At 35.0% G+C, this 17,466-nt stretch overlaps 2 protein-coding genes across 3 annotated transcripts in view; one reads left to right on the forward strand and one right to left on the reverse strand.

The window, feature by feature from the left end:
- The first annotated feature begins 4,571 nt into the window (after positions 1-4,571).
- LOC137640238 (uncharacterized) overlaps positions 4,572-17,466 on the forward strand; it is a 61,946-nt gene continuing 49,051 nt past the window's right edge. The window contains exon 1 of the mRNA XM_068372808.1: positions 4,572-4,790. Within this exon, the coding sequence (XP_068228909.1) occupies positions 4,640-4,790 (151 nt within the window). The 5' untranslated portion in view covers positions 4,572-4,639. The remainder of the gene's footprint in view (positions 4,791-17,466) is intronic.
- Positions 10,155-14,797, reverse strand: LOC137639216 (uncharacterized). Of its 2 annotated transcripts, none has more exons than XM_068371508.1 (2): positions 13,769-14,797; positions 10,155-13,714 (listed from the first exon to the last, which is right to left on the reverse strand). In XM_068371508.1, exons 1-2 carry the CDS (start codon positions 14,075-14,077, stop codon positions 10,454-10,456), a joined length of 3,570 nt encoding a protein of 1,189 aa, XP_068227609.1. In that variant the 5' UTR covers positions 14,078-14,797; the 3' UTR covers positions 10,155-10,453. The 2 variants fall into 2 exon arrangements, with proteins under 2 accessions (XP_068227609.1, XP_068227610.1); XM_068371509.1 differs by having other exon boundaries at positions 10,157-11,464; positions 11,819-14,797.

Raw genomic sequence — 17,466 nt, forward strand, 5'->3', positions numbered from 1 at the left:
TGTGTTGTTGAAATCGAAAGGTAGGACTGAGTATCATCTGCATATAGTTTAAAGCCCACTTTTTGTTTTTTCAAGATATGTGATAGCTCAATAGTATACTGTATATGTTGAACAAGATAGGGCCCAGAACACTACCCTGTGGTACACCTTTCGTAAGAATTCTCTCACAAGATCGGTTTCCAGAAACTTCTACAATAGTCTTCCTGTTCGTTAAGTAGCTTCGCAAAAATTCCTGTGCTTTCTCAGTCACTCCAATGGACTTTAAGTCGTCAAGTGAGTAGTCGTCCGCAACAGTATCGAAAGCAGCACTGAGATCTAACATAATCAAAATTCCACACTTTCCCCCATCAAGAAGACCTATCATATCATTCATTATTGAGCACAAGGTAGTTTCTGTAGAGTGATTAGCTTTGTAGGCCGATTGATTTTCCGGGAATACCTCTAATTCATGAATGTGTGTCCTTCTCCTAGAGGAGCTGCTTACACTAGCTAAAGAGCCTCCTCTACCCTTACCAAGAGGAAAGCAGCCACTGAACACTTACAGTGCAGTAGTTAATCTCTTGAGAGAAGAAGAATTGTTTGGTAATCTCAGTGTTATCAGGTGTATGAGGAAAGAGGAGAATATGTAAAGAATAGGCCAGACTATTCGGTGTCTGTGTAGGCAAAGGGAAGGAACCGTAACCAGAGAGAAAGGTCCAATGTAGTACTGTCTGGCCAGTCAAAGGACCCCATAACTCTCTCGCGGTAGTATCTCAATATAAAGTTGCATATTTGTAAATAAAATAAATTCTGACAATATCATGAAAAGTTTGAATCATTTTATTAACTCTGTAGCACTTTATAAAAACCAGAATGTAATAATTATCAACTCTTCTAATTACTAGGCTATCCCTACAGACAAACTCTGAAGTAAAGACTAAACGACTAGTGATCAATATCATTACAGAAGTCACGTTCATAAGTGACGGTAACGTGTATATACTTTACTTTTATTTTCTGACAAAATATCAACTTAAAAAGCAACTGCGTTACTAGGGCACCACATGCATCCTATATCCCGTGATTTAAAGGGACATGATATCTTTCGAAATATTACTTGTTGAAAGGGAAAAACTAAAATTATTAAAATGTTAAGAATTAAATCTCAATACTAGGTTTATTGGTATGAAAAAAATTATATAATAGATATGAGCCTATTGACTTGCATGTGATAATTATTGCTGCAAATCTATTGTTATTCAACGGAATCATAAAAGATAAAAGGAATAAAAACACGATAATTTACTTATATGTTTTCAGTGAAACGTGAAGTGACCTAAGATACTAAATGTAAATCATAAATCATGCAAGAACAAAATGGAAATATGAACAATATAATTCTCTCTCTCTCTCTCTCTCTCTCTCTCTCTCTCTCTCTCTCTCTCTCTCTCTCTCTCTCTCTCTCTCTCTCTCTCTCTCTCTCTCTCTCTCTCTCTCTCTCTCTAGATAAAAAATTCAGCAATTTGTGAAAATCAAACTTTTTGAGAATGTTGGGTGAATGACCCTATCATGAGAATACAATTGCTTACAGGCCTATACATTGATATTTAGGCCTTCTTTTTAGACTTCTGATTTGAGGTAGTTTTTTTTTTTTTATGAAATCAATAAGTGTGAACTCAAAATTCTCAAACCTTATCCCACAAAATATTCAAAATGATAATGACTATGAGAGAAATAATAATGATAACAAAAATTACATAAGATCAAACTATAAAGATTTCTTTCTCACTCCCGAAAGAAAAGTGTGATTGCCGAAATCAGGCCATTCAAATATCCTCGTTAACTCGTCGTCAACAGCAGACCATAAATCAAAAGAACTCTCTTGTTTTATGCATTTTAATAGGAAATGACTGTTGTCCCATCGGCTGATTCGTCCTCTGTTGTTGTTGGTAGTTGCATGGGACGTCATATTATCGTATTGTATGAATGAATTCAACCATAGCCGAAAAGAGGGAGGAAGTACCTAGCCTATAGGCTACATATTTCAGATAAATATGTAAATTAATTTTGTTTATGAAATAAACTTATAAAGGTTATTAATTTGGTAAAAGAATAGACAATCGATCTTGTTGAAGGCTATAGATTAAATAGATACGTAATATTCGTAATGGCTACGATGTTAGATGTGTGTGCGGAAAACTGTAGTAACTCAAAGGAACCGCCAATCACAGCTGAGGAAGATTTGGCCAATCATAGGGCAGGAATTTACCGCTAATAGAGTGTCGGGGTTGTATAGGTTGCTGTCTGGAAAATTTACCAATTTCCATAAAATCTGTGATTGGTGTGATATTATCATATCGAGCTTAAATAGTGAAGTAATTAAGTAATTTTAATTCGTATTTTGTTACTTTTCAATCAAGTATAATGTAATTTGACGATTACCAAAATAGAATAGATAATGGGCCTTGGTCAAATGCGTAAGCTAAATAAACACGCCATTTTTAAAGGAATAATTAACTGTGTTATGGCTACAATATTAGACGTGCGTGTGTGAATATGTAAACAAAGGCAAAAACCAATCACAGTTGAGAAAATACAACCAATCAGAAGACTGGAATATCCCGCCAAGATGAAGCACCGGAGACTTATGAGCTACTGTTTGGGAAACCAGCCCGAATTTCCATATATTTATTTTCAAACGGTCTAGCTATTATGGATGGGGACGGGTGGAGCTGAGGATTTTTTGAAAGGAAATTACATATATACTTTTTTTTAATGTATAGATGTTTTAGTAACATTTTGTATCAGAAGGATACATTCGGTTTACCAAATACTTATTCATCAATGAAAAAACCGCGCATTTGTTATGTCATAGGAAGTGGGATGAACATTAGAACCTTGTCTAAATGACTGATTACTTGCTTCTGTTTGCTGGTTTGAGTAAGGTATTAACATGTGACTAATATTCGAATAAATACTATCATTTTATGAAGCTTATATAGTGAAGGAACTACAAGTGCATGACTGTCGTTCGTATTTTGTTACGTTCCAAGTATAATGTAAAGCATTCGAAGGAATAATTGACTGTTTAGGTTACAGTGTGTGTGTGTGTGGGAAGGTATAGTAAACAAAGGCAGCAACCAATCACAGCTGATAAAGTTATAGCTAATCAGATGACTGGACCACACCATGAAAGTGAGTTCCAAGCTATTATGGGTTGCTGTTCGTAAAACTAGCCCGAATTTCAACGAATTACATTCTACAGCTTTATAGCTAGCTAAAGGGTTTTATTTTTTAATGGAATGAGAGTTAATTCCCTTTAAAACTATATAAAGAAAGTCTCCTATAAGATGTTTCTATAACAAATTCTATCAGAGGAATATATTCTGATCACTAAATCATTAGTTCTATTAAGAATAATGTGTCTTTCGGACGTCACAAGGAGTAGGATGAACTTTCAATATTTAAATAGATACGATTATTATATTTAACTTAGATATGACAATCGAAGGAAATGTATGACTGCAATTTGTTGCATTTCAAGTATAATGTAATTATTCGAAGGAATCATAGAATGTCTTTGGCCATATTGCAATAGTAATTATATTCCTTTGGTGTAATATAAATGTATATTTCTTTGGTATAATAGTAAACAAGTTTCCATTATTTTCATATAAACCAGACTATATAGGCCTATTATCTGCATAATGAGTTAAGTTGTAGCCTATGACAAATATTTATAAGAAAAGATGAGTTTAATATTTAGTATGACCGTCATTGTCAATCACAGCTCTTAGTTGGTATTGAATCTACGAACATTTGACAACAATTATTCATCCCTCTTTTCGGTCTTAATGATTCCCATACTGATAGGACTGTCAGGAGATTTTGCAGGCCAGTCTATACATGTGGCATCATTCTGTTCAGCAAACCATTCACTAACAACTTTAGAGTTAAGAACAGAAGTGTTCTCCATGACAAATGTATACTGGCAAGTGATCCGGTAGTAAAAGTTTCCTCACTGGTAGGATCAGGACTTCATCTAGAATTTCTACATATTGCTTGCTGTCCAGTTAATCACTCGTCGATGGGAATCAGCCCCATGGCTGTATGCAATCATCCATCGCCATAATCCTGGTGAAATTCTTCCACTTCGTCACGACGGTTGAATATTTTCTTTCTTGAAATAGATATGTATGTTAACTACTGCACTGTAATTGTTCAGTGGCTACTTTCCTCTTGGAGTAGAATTCTCTTGTTTGAGGGTACACTTGGGCACATTATTCTATCTTATTTCTTGGATCATAGATAATAAGTACGGATACTGGTAGAAAATGATCGCTAGCGAGAATAGGAGAGAAATTTAAAAAGATGAAAAAGAAAAAAATCGGTGAAAATTATCCTGGAAAACTTCCAATGCCATGTGTGGAGAAGAAGATGATTTAGATTTTAGATGAAGAGAAAGAAATATAAAAATAATACTACACGAGCATCAGAGGCAACGTTGCAAAGGCAAAGACTGAAGAATAACCCTTATGGACCAGAAGTCACAGTAGTTCATACTACGCATGCGCAATGGAATGTAAACAAACCATTACTTCAGAGAATCGTGAGACGGACCAGAAGTTGCACGTAGGAGAATGACTTCAAAGTTTCAGAGATGGTACCAAAAGAAAAGTTTGAACATTTTAAAAAATACATGGAATTTATCCATTATTATCTTATCTATGGTTCCTATCACCCTGACTCTGCTATTCGTGACAGAAAGGCAGTTGGCAAAGCTACAAAAAGTGATCAGTATAAAGTTGATGGTAAGTTCTCCAGGCTATGTAAATTACATACATTAATTAATCAAATTCTGAATCACTGCATTCAACGCATTTGTCTTAACAACCTGAAGTAATAGAATGATACTTTAATTTTTAGCCAAATACACGAAACATGCATTTTCCAAATGGTTTCCGTGGACTTTATACATTTCTAACTTATTTTTTTTTTATGAAAAAACTTCCTGTTTTCCAAGTTTTCGTATCCCCAATATAAGTCATTTGTGTTTCAGTGGGAAACTGGGTTTCTTGGGAGAGGCTCTAAAATAATGTAATACACTAGTGATTAAATCATACCGTAAACAGTTGAATAATTACATGTGGTAGTTAACGTGTATCATAAATTACAATTTTGTACTTATAAAACACCAAAAAAGGTTACAGCTAGTTGGGAATACGTTCTAACCTAACATAGGCTTCACTGGGTCGTTACCGTCTAATCTCAAGTATCTGAATGTCTTCAGTAGCCAAAACTACAGTGACACTTTCTGTCTGGAAACACAATTAACCAAAAGTGTCTTATAAAATTACAGTACAGTATTGGTAAGTGCATTATGTGAATTGAAATAGTGGTACATAATGTTGGATATATCTAATTTATTGTTTTTGGAAAAATATGTTGTCCTTTCAATGCTGAAAAACTTACTTAATGTTCAATTGATATAAAAATGGCCGTGTATTACCAAAACCAGCCTAGAAGTGTAGTTTGAAGACTAGACATGCAGTAAAAAACAGGTTTTTTTTTTTTTTTAATTTTTGGAAATTTGGAGAATTGTTGGCTGCCATATGCTAACAACAGTAGTTTTTGTGGCCACAATTTTACTTTTTAATGATAATGAATTAGAATTGCCTTTTAAACTATATCCAACATAAATTTGATGCATGTTTTGCTCTTTATACTACTGTGAAAAAATTGCTTTTGAATGTTTTCATTTATTATTACCATTATTATTATTATTATTATTATTATTATTATTATTATTATTATTATTATTATTATTAACTGAGCAAGAAACCTGGTTGGGAAAGCAGAATGCTACAAGCCCAAGGGCTCCAACAGGAAAAGTAGTGCAGTGAGGAAAGGAAATGAAGTAATAACATATAAACTAAATACAGTATGAGTACTGAATAAAAAAAAAAAAATCTTTCAAGATCAGTAACATTAAAATAGATTAGTCATATACTTTATAAACTATAAAATGAGGCATGTCAACTTACTCAACAGAAAGCATTTAACTTCTTTTTTTTTTCTTTTTTTTTTTTTTTAACTTAGGAAGTTCCTCTGATTCAACTGCCTGTTTAGGAAGATCATTCCACAATCTGGTCATCAGCTTTTTACTTTCTAGCACAATCTAATCTAGCATACCAGGTAGTAAATGTAGTTAATAAATACAGTAGTGAGGAGCATGAAATTCGGTTTTAAGTAGTCTACTGAATAAACCCATTACAATGTTGTCATGTACCTGCAGTTATACAAATGTCAAGTGTTTAATAATTGAAGGGAATGTCATAAAATATGGCTGAATTAGCATGAAAATGTCCGGGAACTTAAGGATAACATTGTAGAAAGTTTTTATTGGTTGAAAATTATTGGACATGATTAAGTAACAGAAAAAAGTAATGCACATGCTTGAAAATTGTTCAATGGTAATAATCGCCAATTAACTCTCCAAACAAAAAATACTCGCTCTTCAAATATTTATTGGTAAAAGCGTAGGTTATTGTGTGCTTGCAACTTATATCCCCATATCAGTATTAACAAAACTGTGAGCACTCGACCATTTCTTAAAGTGAATTCAATATAGGCTAGAAAATAAGGGACAGTGTTATTCAAGGAATATATTCTTATATCATGACAGCACATACTGTCCCAGTACTTCCTTTAGAATTGTCTTTGCAGTGTCCACAGAGGTGGAATGTAAGTTTGTGAAAGGAGCCAAGCTTTGCAGGTACAGACTAACATAGAAGGACCACAAACAGACAGGAGTGGAAGGACATGTTTGATGGTTTTGTCCTTCAGTGGATTAGCAACAGCTCATATATATATATATATATATATATATATATATATATATATATATATATATATATATATATATATATATATATATATATATATACCGTATCTATATGTGTGTGTATCTGTGTGTGTAAATTCAGGTATTCAGAGTTACTCATAAACTGAGGTATTTCTATGCAATACTGTATTTATATATTCTTATGAAGCTGGTCTACCACAAGAGTAGATTATTTTATTCATGTATTTCATTTGTGTATTTAAGAGAGGCATAGCCAGCTCGTAAGGTGAGCTCCACTCCCGTAGGATTAGATAGTGTATGTAAATTACCTAAGAATTTTGCCATTCCATTAGTTGTATTTACATTCAGTTCCGTATATGTAAATTTACGTTATTTTAAAGAATTAGATTTTCGTTTCACGTAGTTTTGTTACTAAGTCTTATGTAAACTTATTAAAAGGTATGCTGTATCACACACATGCTAGGGATTGCATCATGTTTCCATGTGGTTGGAAGTTGCATGAAGATTCTAGACTAGAAATTATTCTTTTTATTAATGTTGTGGGAGGAGGTGGGCAGAGTTAGCTGAGAGAGTTGCCTGCAAGCGACGTTAGTACCCACTTCCGTAATGCCAATTTGGCAACCTTACGCCGCTAGAGCCCTACCTCCACGCTACGAGAATGCTTTACTAGAAGTTTCTAGAGTGAATTAGGTTGATATATAAGAGCCTAGCAATGCATAGGAGACAGAGAGATCCAGCCTGCCCCTTTGAAAGAGTCAACATCACTAATACTTATTCTAGTGCTTTGCTCGTATCCCCTAAGAACTGAAGTAAGAGGTTGATTTCAGAATAGTTCCTGTTAAAAGTAAAGTAATCACCCTGTTTGGTTTTGAGTGTAACGTAAAGAGACCTTTAGATATTCAATGTGCGTATATATTATTGTCTGGGAGTTGCGTATTATTTTCAGAGCTCGGAGATTTTCTCTTGTGTATCAGATTATGTAGTTTAGAGCAGGTGAGTTTGGGAGCTTGGGAATTTAAGTAATTCAGTAGTCGTAATAATATATATATATATATATATATATATATATATATATATATATATATATATATATATATATATAAATATATATATATATATATAAATAAATAAATATATATATATATATATATATATATATATATATATATATATATATATATAAATATATATATATATATATATATATATATATATATATATATATATATATATATAAATATATATATATATAGATAAATATATATATATATAAATGTATATATAAATATATATATATATATATATATATATAGATAAATATATATATATATATATATATATATATATATATATATATAAATATATACATATATATAAATATATATATATATATATATATATATATATATATATATAAACTTATATATATATATATATATATATATATATATATATATATAAATATATATATATATATATATATATATATATATAAATATATATATATATATATATATGTATATATATATATATATATATATATATATATATATATATATAAATGAATATATATATATATATATAAATATATATATATATATATATATATATATATATATATATATATATATATATATATATATAAATATATATATATATATATATATATATATATATATATATATATATATATATATAAATTATATATATATATAAATTATATATATAAATATATATATATAAATATATATATATATATATATATATATATATATATATATATAAATATATATATATAAATATATATATATATATATAAATATATATATATATATATATATATATATATATATATATATATATATATATATATATATATATATATATATATATATATAAATATTATTATGTGACGAACCACTGTGCAAACAATTACCCCTTTATAATGGACGGTAGTTCTCTTCACACAACAAAATAGAAGTCATATGGGTAGACTTCCAAATTCACTTGTTTCTTATTACGAGTGTATAAGATTGTTGATTATGATCAAATGTATCTTCTTAAAGCTGGTTGCAGACAACAGAAGCACCAATAGCAGGATAATTGGAGGACAGGAACAATAAACTATGTTATAAACAAAACTTTAATCTTACGTTAAACAAAACAATGAAAAAGCACTTCAAAACAACAATAATAAGCAATGCAAAGTGAATGGGTGAGTAAGGTAGATGAATCTCGTGGTGAGAACAATGTATTCTAACAAAACAATAAATTTGGGGTTACCTTATAACATGTAAGGTAAGAAAACAGGGATGATTTACAGCAGGAAGGCGAGTGTAAACAAAAGATAATGAGAAGAATGGAATGAAGATGGCGCTGAAATAAGGTGAAGTATTCACAAAGAAAATGGAAAAATAAACTTTAACAAATCAGATATGTTAGCATATGTACAACATATGGGATATCACAGTCCCCCCTTGTTTTTGTTTTTTTCCATTTCCCGAGGATCAACCGAGGTTATCCTTGATAATGAGTCTGCCACAATGTTTTCTCGTCCTGATATGGCGATTACTTGGATATTATGTGCAGATAGTATGTATGACCATCTCAAAAGTTTAGGGTTGAGAGTAGTGGACCTATGGAGATGCGACGGAGGAGAGTGGTCGCTGTAGACGTAGATCGTGTCTTGTCCATCAACATAAATCTCGTATCTTTGGATGGTAGCTACGATGGCGAATAGTTCTTTCTCCACTGTGGGCCAATTTAGTTGGGAACCCATAAATCGTCCACTGGAATAAGAGACTGGTAACAGATCAGCTAGTGGGGGCAGGTTTCCTGTTATGGCTGTTATTGGAGCAGGATGCTGTAGTAAAATGCCCCCATATCCAAGATCACTAGCGTCTGTTTGGAGATAGAATGGTTTGGTGAGGTTAGGTGCCATTAATATAGGAGGAGATGACAAGTAAGTTTTTAGCTGGTTAAATATTTGATCATGTTGCTGGCTCCAAGAAAAATTTACTTTTGAAGAAGTTAAAGCAAATAGTGGTCCTGTGAACGGTGAGAAATTTGGACTGAACTTAGAGTAATATCCTACCATACCTTGAAATCTTTTTAATTCCTGTTTGGTAGTTGGAACAGGATAAGAAGTTATGGCACTAATATTTGCATCATGGGGTAATACTTTACCACTGCCAACTCGATGACCAAGGTAAGATACCTGATCTTTGCAAAAATTACTTTTTGCTAAGTTGATCGTTAATCCATGTTGTTTCAACCTTGAGAAAACTTCTTTTATCTTTTGAATATGGTTTACCCAGGTGTCAGAGGCAATAATGATGTCATCTAAATATACAAATACTTTTTCCAAGTCCTGCAAAATTAAAGACATTACTCTTTGGAAGGTGGCAGGTGCGTTGGCTAATCCAAATGGCATTACGTTATAACTAAATAAGCCAAATGGAGTGATAAATGAAGAAATTTCCTTTGCCGTTTCTGTCAATTTAATTTGGTAATAACCCTTCAACAAATCTATTTGGGTTAAGTAGGTCGAATTACTTACTTGGTCAATGATATCTTGTATTCTTGGTAGAGGATACGAATCTTTAATTGTTAAATTATTAATTTTCCTGAATCGGTACAAAGACGAAATTTACCATTTTTCTTTCCTACCAGGAGACATGGGGAAGCCCATGGTGACGCACTGGGTTCTGCCAATCCTTCTCTTATCAAGTAGTTCACTTCTTCTTTCATGATACCCAATTTCTTCTGTGATGTTCGATAGAAAGCTTGTTTAATGGGTGCAGCACCTGGTTGTAGTTTGATGTCATGATCTAGCATGGTGCATCTGCCTGGTTTATCTGAAGTTATACTAGGAAATTCATGGAATAAAGCTACTAAAGATTTACATTTTGATGCATATAAGGGTTGTAGATAGTCTGATAAGTTTTCCAAGATCTTCGAGTTTTGAGAATCCTGCCAAGATGCAGTTATTGGATCATCTGTAAATTGATCCATAGGACAATCTATGTATGGTAAGGCACTAGTAATCATTACCGTTTTACTTTCAGCTGTTGGAGACAAATAGGCCTTTAAGAGGTTTATGTGGACTAATTGAGTAGACTTACGCTTATCTGGAGTGGCGATTATATAGTTGGTTGGCGAGATACGGTGAGTGATGGTATATGGTCCCTGGTATTTCTCTCGTAGAGGAGAGCCTGCAATCGGATGGTATAGCAGCACTGCATCTCCTACTTTGAAACTTCTGGTTTTAGCCTTTTTATCATAGTTAATCTTCATCTTCTCTTGAGCTGTTATCAAGTTAGTTTTGGCAATGGAGTGAAGATCTAAAAGTTTCCTGTTGAGTTCTGAAATATATTGGGAAATAGGTACCTCATTATCTCCCAACTTCAGGATGCGTTCTTTGACTGAACTGAGGATAGTTCGTGGCCGTCGACCGAAGAGTAGTTCAAAAGGCGACATACCAGTAGACTGGTTTCGAACTCCTCGTATGATGTACATGATCAGTTCCAAATCGCAATCCCACTCGTTACCTGAACTATGGATGTATTTCCGGAGAAGATTTTTAATGGTCTGGTGAGTGCGTTCTAATGCTCCATTGGTCTGTGGATGGTAAGCTGAGGATGAGACTTGGGTTATATGGTAATCTTTCATAGCTGTTTTAAAAGCATGACTCATGAAATTGGTTCCTTGATCACATTGTAGTTCAGTTGGAAATCCTACAACAGTAAATATGGACACTAGTGACTTTAGGATGTTCTTGGCTGAAATGTTTCTTAAAGGTACTGCAAATGGATAACGGGTAGTTGGGCATAAGGCCGTAAGCAAGTATTCATGTCCCCTTTTTGTCTTAGGCAAAGGGCCTACACAATCTACTATGATCTTACTGAAAGGTTCTTTAGGCACAAGTATAGGTTTTAAGGGTGCAACTGGTACTTTTACATTAGGACTACTTACTTTTTGACATGTTGTACATGTTTTTACGTACTCTTTAATGTCATTCTTCATGTTTGGCCAATAAAAGTCTTGACTGATGCATTCATATGTTTTAGTGATACCAAGATGAGAGTCAGCAGAGTGAGACAATTCTAGGATCAGAGGTCTTATATCCTTAGGAACAACTACCTGGAATAGATCCTTCCAGGTTTCTAGATGACTGTTCTTGCTGGACCTGAATTTTCTCATTAGTACATCATTATTAATATAAAAATAAGAACACTTGTTGGTATCCTTTGGTTTCACTTGGTTGAAACACTGCTGTAGAGTGACATCTTTCCTTTGTTGATAGCTAAAGGAATCAGGTTGGATCTTATATGTACTCATCAACTCGTTGAAATCCATAGGTTCAGAGACTGGCAACGGGTTTGATGATGATTCAGTAGGGGTGTCCTTTTTTCTGCTTCGTGTCACTGCTAAGCATTCCTCCTGTACAACATCACCTGGAGATACTGCTATTAAGTTTGTTAAGACAACAGAGTTAGCTATGTCATTACCCAGGATTACATCTACATTCTTGCATGGTAACAGTTCTGGATTTACAGCTACTTCAGTAGTTCCAGAGAAATAAGAACAATGAAGGTTTACATTAATGAGAGGCAACATAGACTTACTGGTTAAGTCATTAACTGCAACATACCTGTGAGTTTCACCTTTAGGTCGTATTACTTTAGGAGAGACGATCGTTTGAGAGGATCCAGTGTCTCTGAGTATGGTTACAGGTTTACCATTTATTTTGCCTGAGCAAGTGAAGGGTGCAAACGCTTGGGACTCGTGTGATGCACAATGGAAGGTCTTTTTCTTCTCCACCTTAGGTTTTGGTTCCTGTTTGGGCAGGTTCATTTGCTTAGGAGAGAATTGAGGGGGATTAGGTTTTCTCTTTAAGTATGAAGCTGCACAATGTGGATCAGGACATTCTGAAATATGATGTCCTTCTTGTTTGCAGTATGTACAAGTTTCCTTAGGTCTAGTTTCTCTATATGGGGTTTTACCTACTTTATGAATAAGAGCATAGTCATCTGCCTTTAAAGCGGCTTTCTTAGGGTCATATTCATTCTGCTCTCTTAGATACACATTAATGCTACCTGGTATTTTCCTTAAGAACTCCTCCATTACTATTAAATCTTTCAACTGCTCGAAAGTTTTGACATCTACTTTGTCTACCCACTTCTGAAACTGTTTAATCTTTCCATTCATAAATTCTAAAAAGGTCTGCTGAACTTGCTTCTGACTATTACGAAATATTTGCCTATAACCTTCCGCAGTAATAGAATAAGCATCAAGGATTGCCTGTTTAATTATGAAATAATCATGTTCCTCTAACATAGTGGCACATACAGATAATGCTTTACCTTTAAATGAGTTCCGGATGATCAAATACCATTTGTCCTGAGGCCAATTGAGATTCTTGGCTGTGTCTTCGAACACAGAAAAGTAGTTATCAGGTTCCCGTTCTTCAAATGTGGGCAACAATTTCTGCACCTTGCCCACATCAAAGGGTTCGGGAATTAGCTTACCTTCTTCCTTTTCTTTCAGTCTTATAAATGCCAGATCCCGTTCTGTTACTGTGGCCGCTTCTCTCTCAATCTGCAGCCTAACACGGAGAGCTTTGTTTTTCTGTTCACTTTCTTTTTCTTGTTGCTCCAAAGCAGTTTCCACCTTGATACGTTCTAGGGAAGCAGCAGCAGCAGCCGTGCGCTCAGCAGCAGCGGCTTTCCTCTCTTCTAACTCAGCGGCGGCAGTTGCGGCTCGTTCAGCAGCAGCGGCTCTTTCTCGTTCTGTGGCAGCTTTCTCTCGTTCTACCAGAGTTGCGGCAGTTGCGGCTCTTTCAGCAGCAGCGGCTTTCCTTTCTTCTACCTCAGCGGCGGCAGTTGCGGCTCGTTCAGCAGCAGCGGCTTTCCTTTCTTCTACCTCAGCGGCGGCAGTTGCGGCTTGCAGCTTCATCTTTTCCAACTCCAGCTGCAGACTTAATTTATCCAAGTCACCATTTGGATTGGTAACTGTTAGAGCTCGAACGTCAGCCAGTTCTTCTTCTGGAACAATATCTTCATCTACAAGGAAGTTCAAAATATGACTGAGAATTACACATTTTACGGTAGTTGCGGGAACCTGTACATCATAATGGCGAGCTAGATTCTTTAGGTCAGTTTTTGTGGCAACTGTGAGAGATTCCACCTGATCCCGTGGTGATACAATAAATTGTTGCAAGTTGAAAGGCATTTTGAATGTCGCCTGTGGCGCAAGATAAGTACAAATTAGAATAAATATCCAAACTTTACAAGAATAAGTATAAGATCATACGATCGCAAAATAACAATCTTTCGATCACAGAAATACAAAATAGCGATCACAAAATTACAAGATCGAGAGATCACAAAATTACAAAATTATATGATCAGATCACCTTATACAAAAATAGCTTAAATACAAAATTAAGTCTCGCGAAACTTACGATAATACTATAAAACTTTTATTCACAGTTAACGAGTGAACAATTTTTTTTATGCTAGAGATCTTGAGCACGCGGCTAACTACTTCATAATTACTCAAACGACACGCTTAACATCACAAACTTTTACAACAATTTTACCGAATCGGTAAACAAGGCTTTAAAACGCAAAGGTATTTTTTACTTTAAACATACCTAATTAGCACGTTCTAGTTTACATTTCCTTTTAATTTATACCAGCTTAAATACGATAACTTTTCAATGTTACATTTTAATTTATATAAATACTATATTATTCTCGTTATGATAAAGTATCTAGTTAATAGTCAACACCTAGTTTAAAGTAATTGATTATCAGAATAATGCGCAAACTGGACAAAATACGTAGTATGCGCTTAATAGATATAACAGGAGTAATTCAACACAAGTATTTAAATATTCATTTACCGACACGTAAATGTTATTTGTACACCAAAATAGTACTTTTAACACCAAACAAAATTCAAGTTAATTTCCTGACTAGAGAACGATTGGAATTACGAAAATCTCCGAAATTGGAAATTGGCTAATTTCACTTACGAAATTTATATAACAAAATAAATAACTTCATAATGAAATAGATGGAGGAAATTTCACTTATAATGAAACTTAATTTAGTAAATCACATATAATGAAATTTGACTTGATTTCCTAAATATCACTTTTGAATGGCGATTTTAAGAAATGGCAAAATCTTAGGGCTTCAGATTTTTTTTATGAGAAATCTCTGAGATACGAGATTTGAGAAGGCGAAACTTTAAAAGCTACCTACTGGGGGTATCTTCAATTAATAAGGGTGGTTTAGAAGCTGGACAATCAGCATACCTAAGTCTTAACTATATTAAGCGTGACTTGTTCCTCTTACAACCAAATGACTACCCAGACATACATTATACATAAATGTCTAATGAGAGAGAGACGAGACATCTACCTTACCTTGGAATTATTACTGTCGTCCTTTATCCTTGGTACGCCACAACACAACACTCGATATTGTTCATAATCACTGGAACTGTTCTTTCACGATTCAATCACTTGACATAAATTTGATGAATCATATCGCACATCAGATCGCACATCAGATCCCGGACAGGCCCCCAACTATTATGTGACGAACCACTGTGCAAACAATTACCCCTTTATAATGGGCGGTAGTTCTCTTCACACAACAAAATAGAAGTCATATGGGTAGACTTCCAAATTCACTTGTTTCTTATTACGAGTGTATAAGATTGTTGATTATGATCAAATGTATCCTCTTAAAGCTGGTTGCAGACAACAGAAGCACCAATAGCAGGATAATTGGAGGACAGGAACAATAAACTATGTTATAAACAAAACTTTAATCTTACGTTAAACAAAACAATGAAAAAACACTTCAAAACAACAATAATAAGCAATGCAAAGTGAATGGGTGAGTAAGGTAGATGAATCTCGTGGTGAGAACAATGTATTCTAACAAAACAATAAATTTGGGGTTGCCTTATAACATGTAAGGTAAGAAAACAGGGATGATTTACAGCAGGAAGGCGAGTGTAAACAAAAGATAATGAGAAGAATGGAATGAAGATGGCGCTGAAATAAGGTGAAGTATTCACAAAGAAAATGGAAAAATAAACTTTAACAAATCAGATATGTTAGCATATGTACAACATATGGGGATATCACAATACATATATATATATATATATATATATATATATATATATATATATATATATATATATATATATATATATATACATCGGACATGGCAAACCCGTCTGGTCAGCTCACCGCGGCTGGCGGACATCCAACTAATGCGGTCGAAATAACAAGAAAAATATATTAACCTTAGGTGCGTGGAACATCCGCACCCTCCAAGACGTGACGAACACCAACCGCCCGGAACGACGTACAGCCCTCGTCTGCAAGGAGCTAGCCCGCTTCAATGTTGATGTGGCGGCTCTTAGCGAGACTAGACTACCCGAAGAGGGCAACATCAGGGAAGCTGGAACAGGCTACACCATCTTCTGGAAAGGCAAGGCTCTAGAGGAGCCTCGCATCCACGGTGTCGGCTTCGCCATCCGTTCCCAGCTAGTGCAGCAGCACAACCTCGCTCCCAATGCCATCAGTGAGCGCCTGATGACTGTCCGCATCCCCATCACGCGGGACAGACATCTCACCCTGATCTCTGTCTACGCCCCGACTATGACCTCAACCGATGATAACAAAGCTGCCTTCTACACCCAGCTCGACCGCACCATCCAGGCAGTGCCCGCCAATGACAAGCTCGTTGTGCTTGGCGACTTTAATGCCCGAGTAGGCAAAGACCATCGCCTGTGGGAGGGAATTATTGGCCGCCATGGCATTGGAAATTGCAACGCCAATGGCCAACTCCTACTGGGTCTGTGTGCAGAACACCAACTTGTGGTAACCAACACCATCTTCCAGTTACCAAAGCGACAAAAGACCACATGGAGACACCCATGGTCTAAACACTGGCACACCCTGGACTACGTCCTGACCAGAGCCAGAGACCGAGGAGACGTCCGCATCACCCGATCCATGCCCGGAGCGGACGACTGCTGGACGGACCACAGACTCCTCATCTCCCGACTCTCCGTGACGACCCTACGACCACCCAGAAGGGCACCTGACAGCGTACCACACCAACGCTTTGATTGTAGTAAGCTCCGCAACCCACAGGTGGCACAGAACTACAAGGAGGCCTGCGAACAATACCTCGCAGACCCTGTGGGTCAGGCCACTGTCGAGCACCACTGGACCACCCTCAGAAACGCCATGGCCCGTGCCGCGGAGGAAACACTAGGCTACGCAGTACTCTAGAAGTTTTATTCCAGCTGTGACCAAGTTGTGGAATGATCTTCCTAATCGGGTGGTTGAATCAGTAGAACTTCAGAAGTTCAAAGTTGGAGCAAATGCTTTTTTGTTGACCAGGCGGACATAGTCTTTATATAGTTTATTTAAGACGTATTTGTTTTTGATGTTGTTGATAGTTTATTATATGACATGTCTGTTTTGACGTTGTTTCTTATTTTAGAATGATTTCTTGTTAATTTGTTCTCTTCGTTTGTTTATTTCCTTATTTCCTTTCCTCACTGGGCTATTTTTCCCTGTT

This window comes from Palaemon carinicauda, chromosome 4 (assembly GCF_036898095.1).
Source record: "Palaemon carinicauda isolate YSFRI2023 chromosome 4, ASM3689809v2, whole genome shotgun sequence".
Taxonomy (NCBI): Eukaryota; Metazoa; Arthropoda; class Malacostraca; order Decapoda; family Palaemonidae; genus Palaemon; species Palaemon carinicauda.

Excerpts from the sequence above, each read along its gene's own strand:
- LOC137639216 (XM_068371508.1), bottom strand. The coding sequence starts at position 14,077 with ATGCCTTTCAACTTGCAACAATTTATTGTATCACCACGGGATCAGGTG. Across the intron at positions 13,715-13,768 it reads CCGCAACTGCCGCCGCTGAG|GTAGAAGAAAGGAAAGCCGC; the intron begins GTAGAAGAAAGG and ends GCCGCCGCTGAG.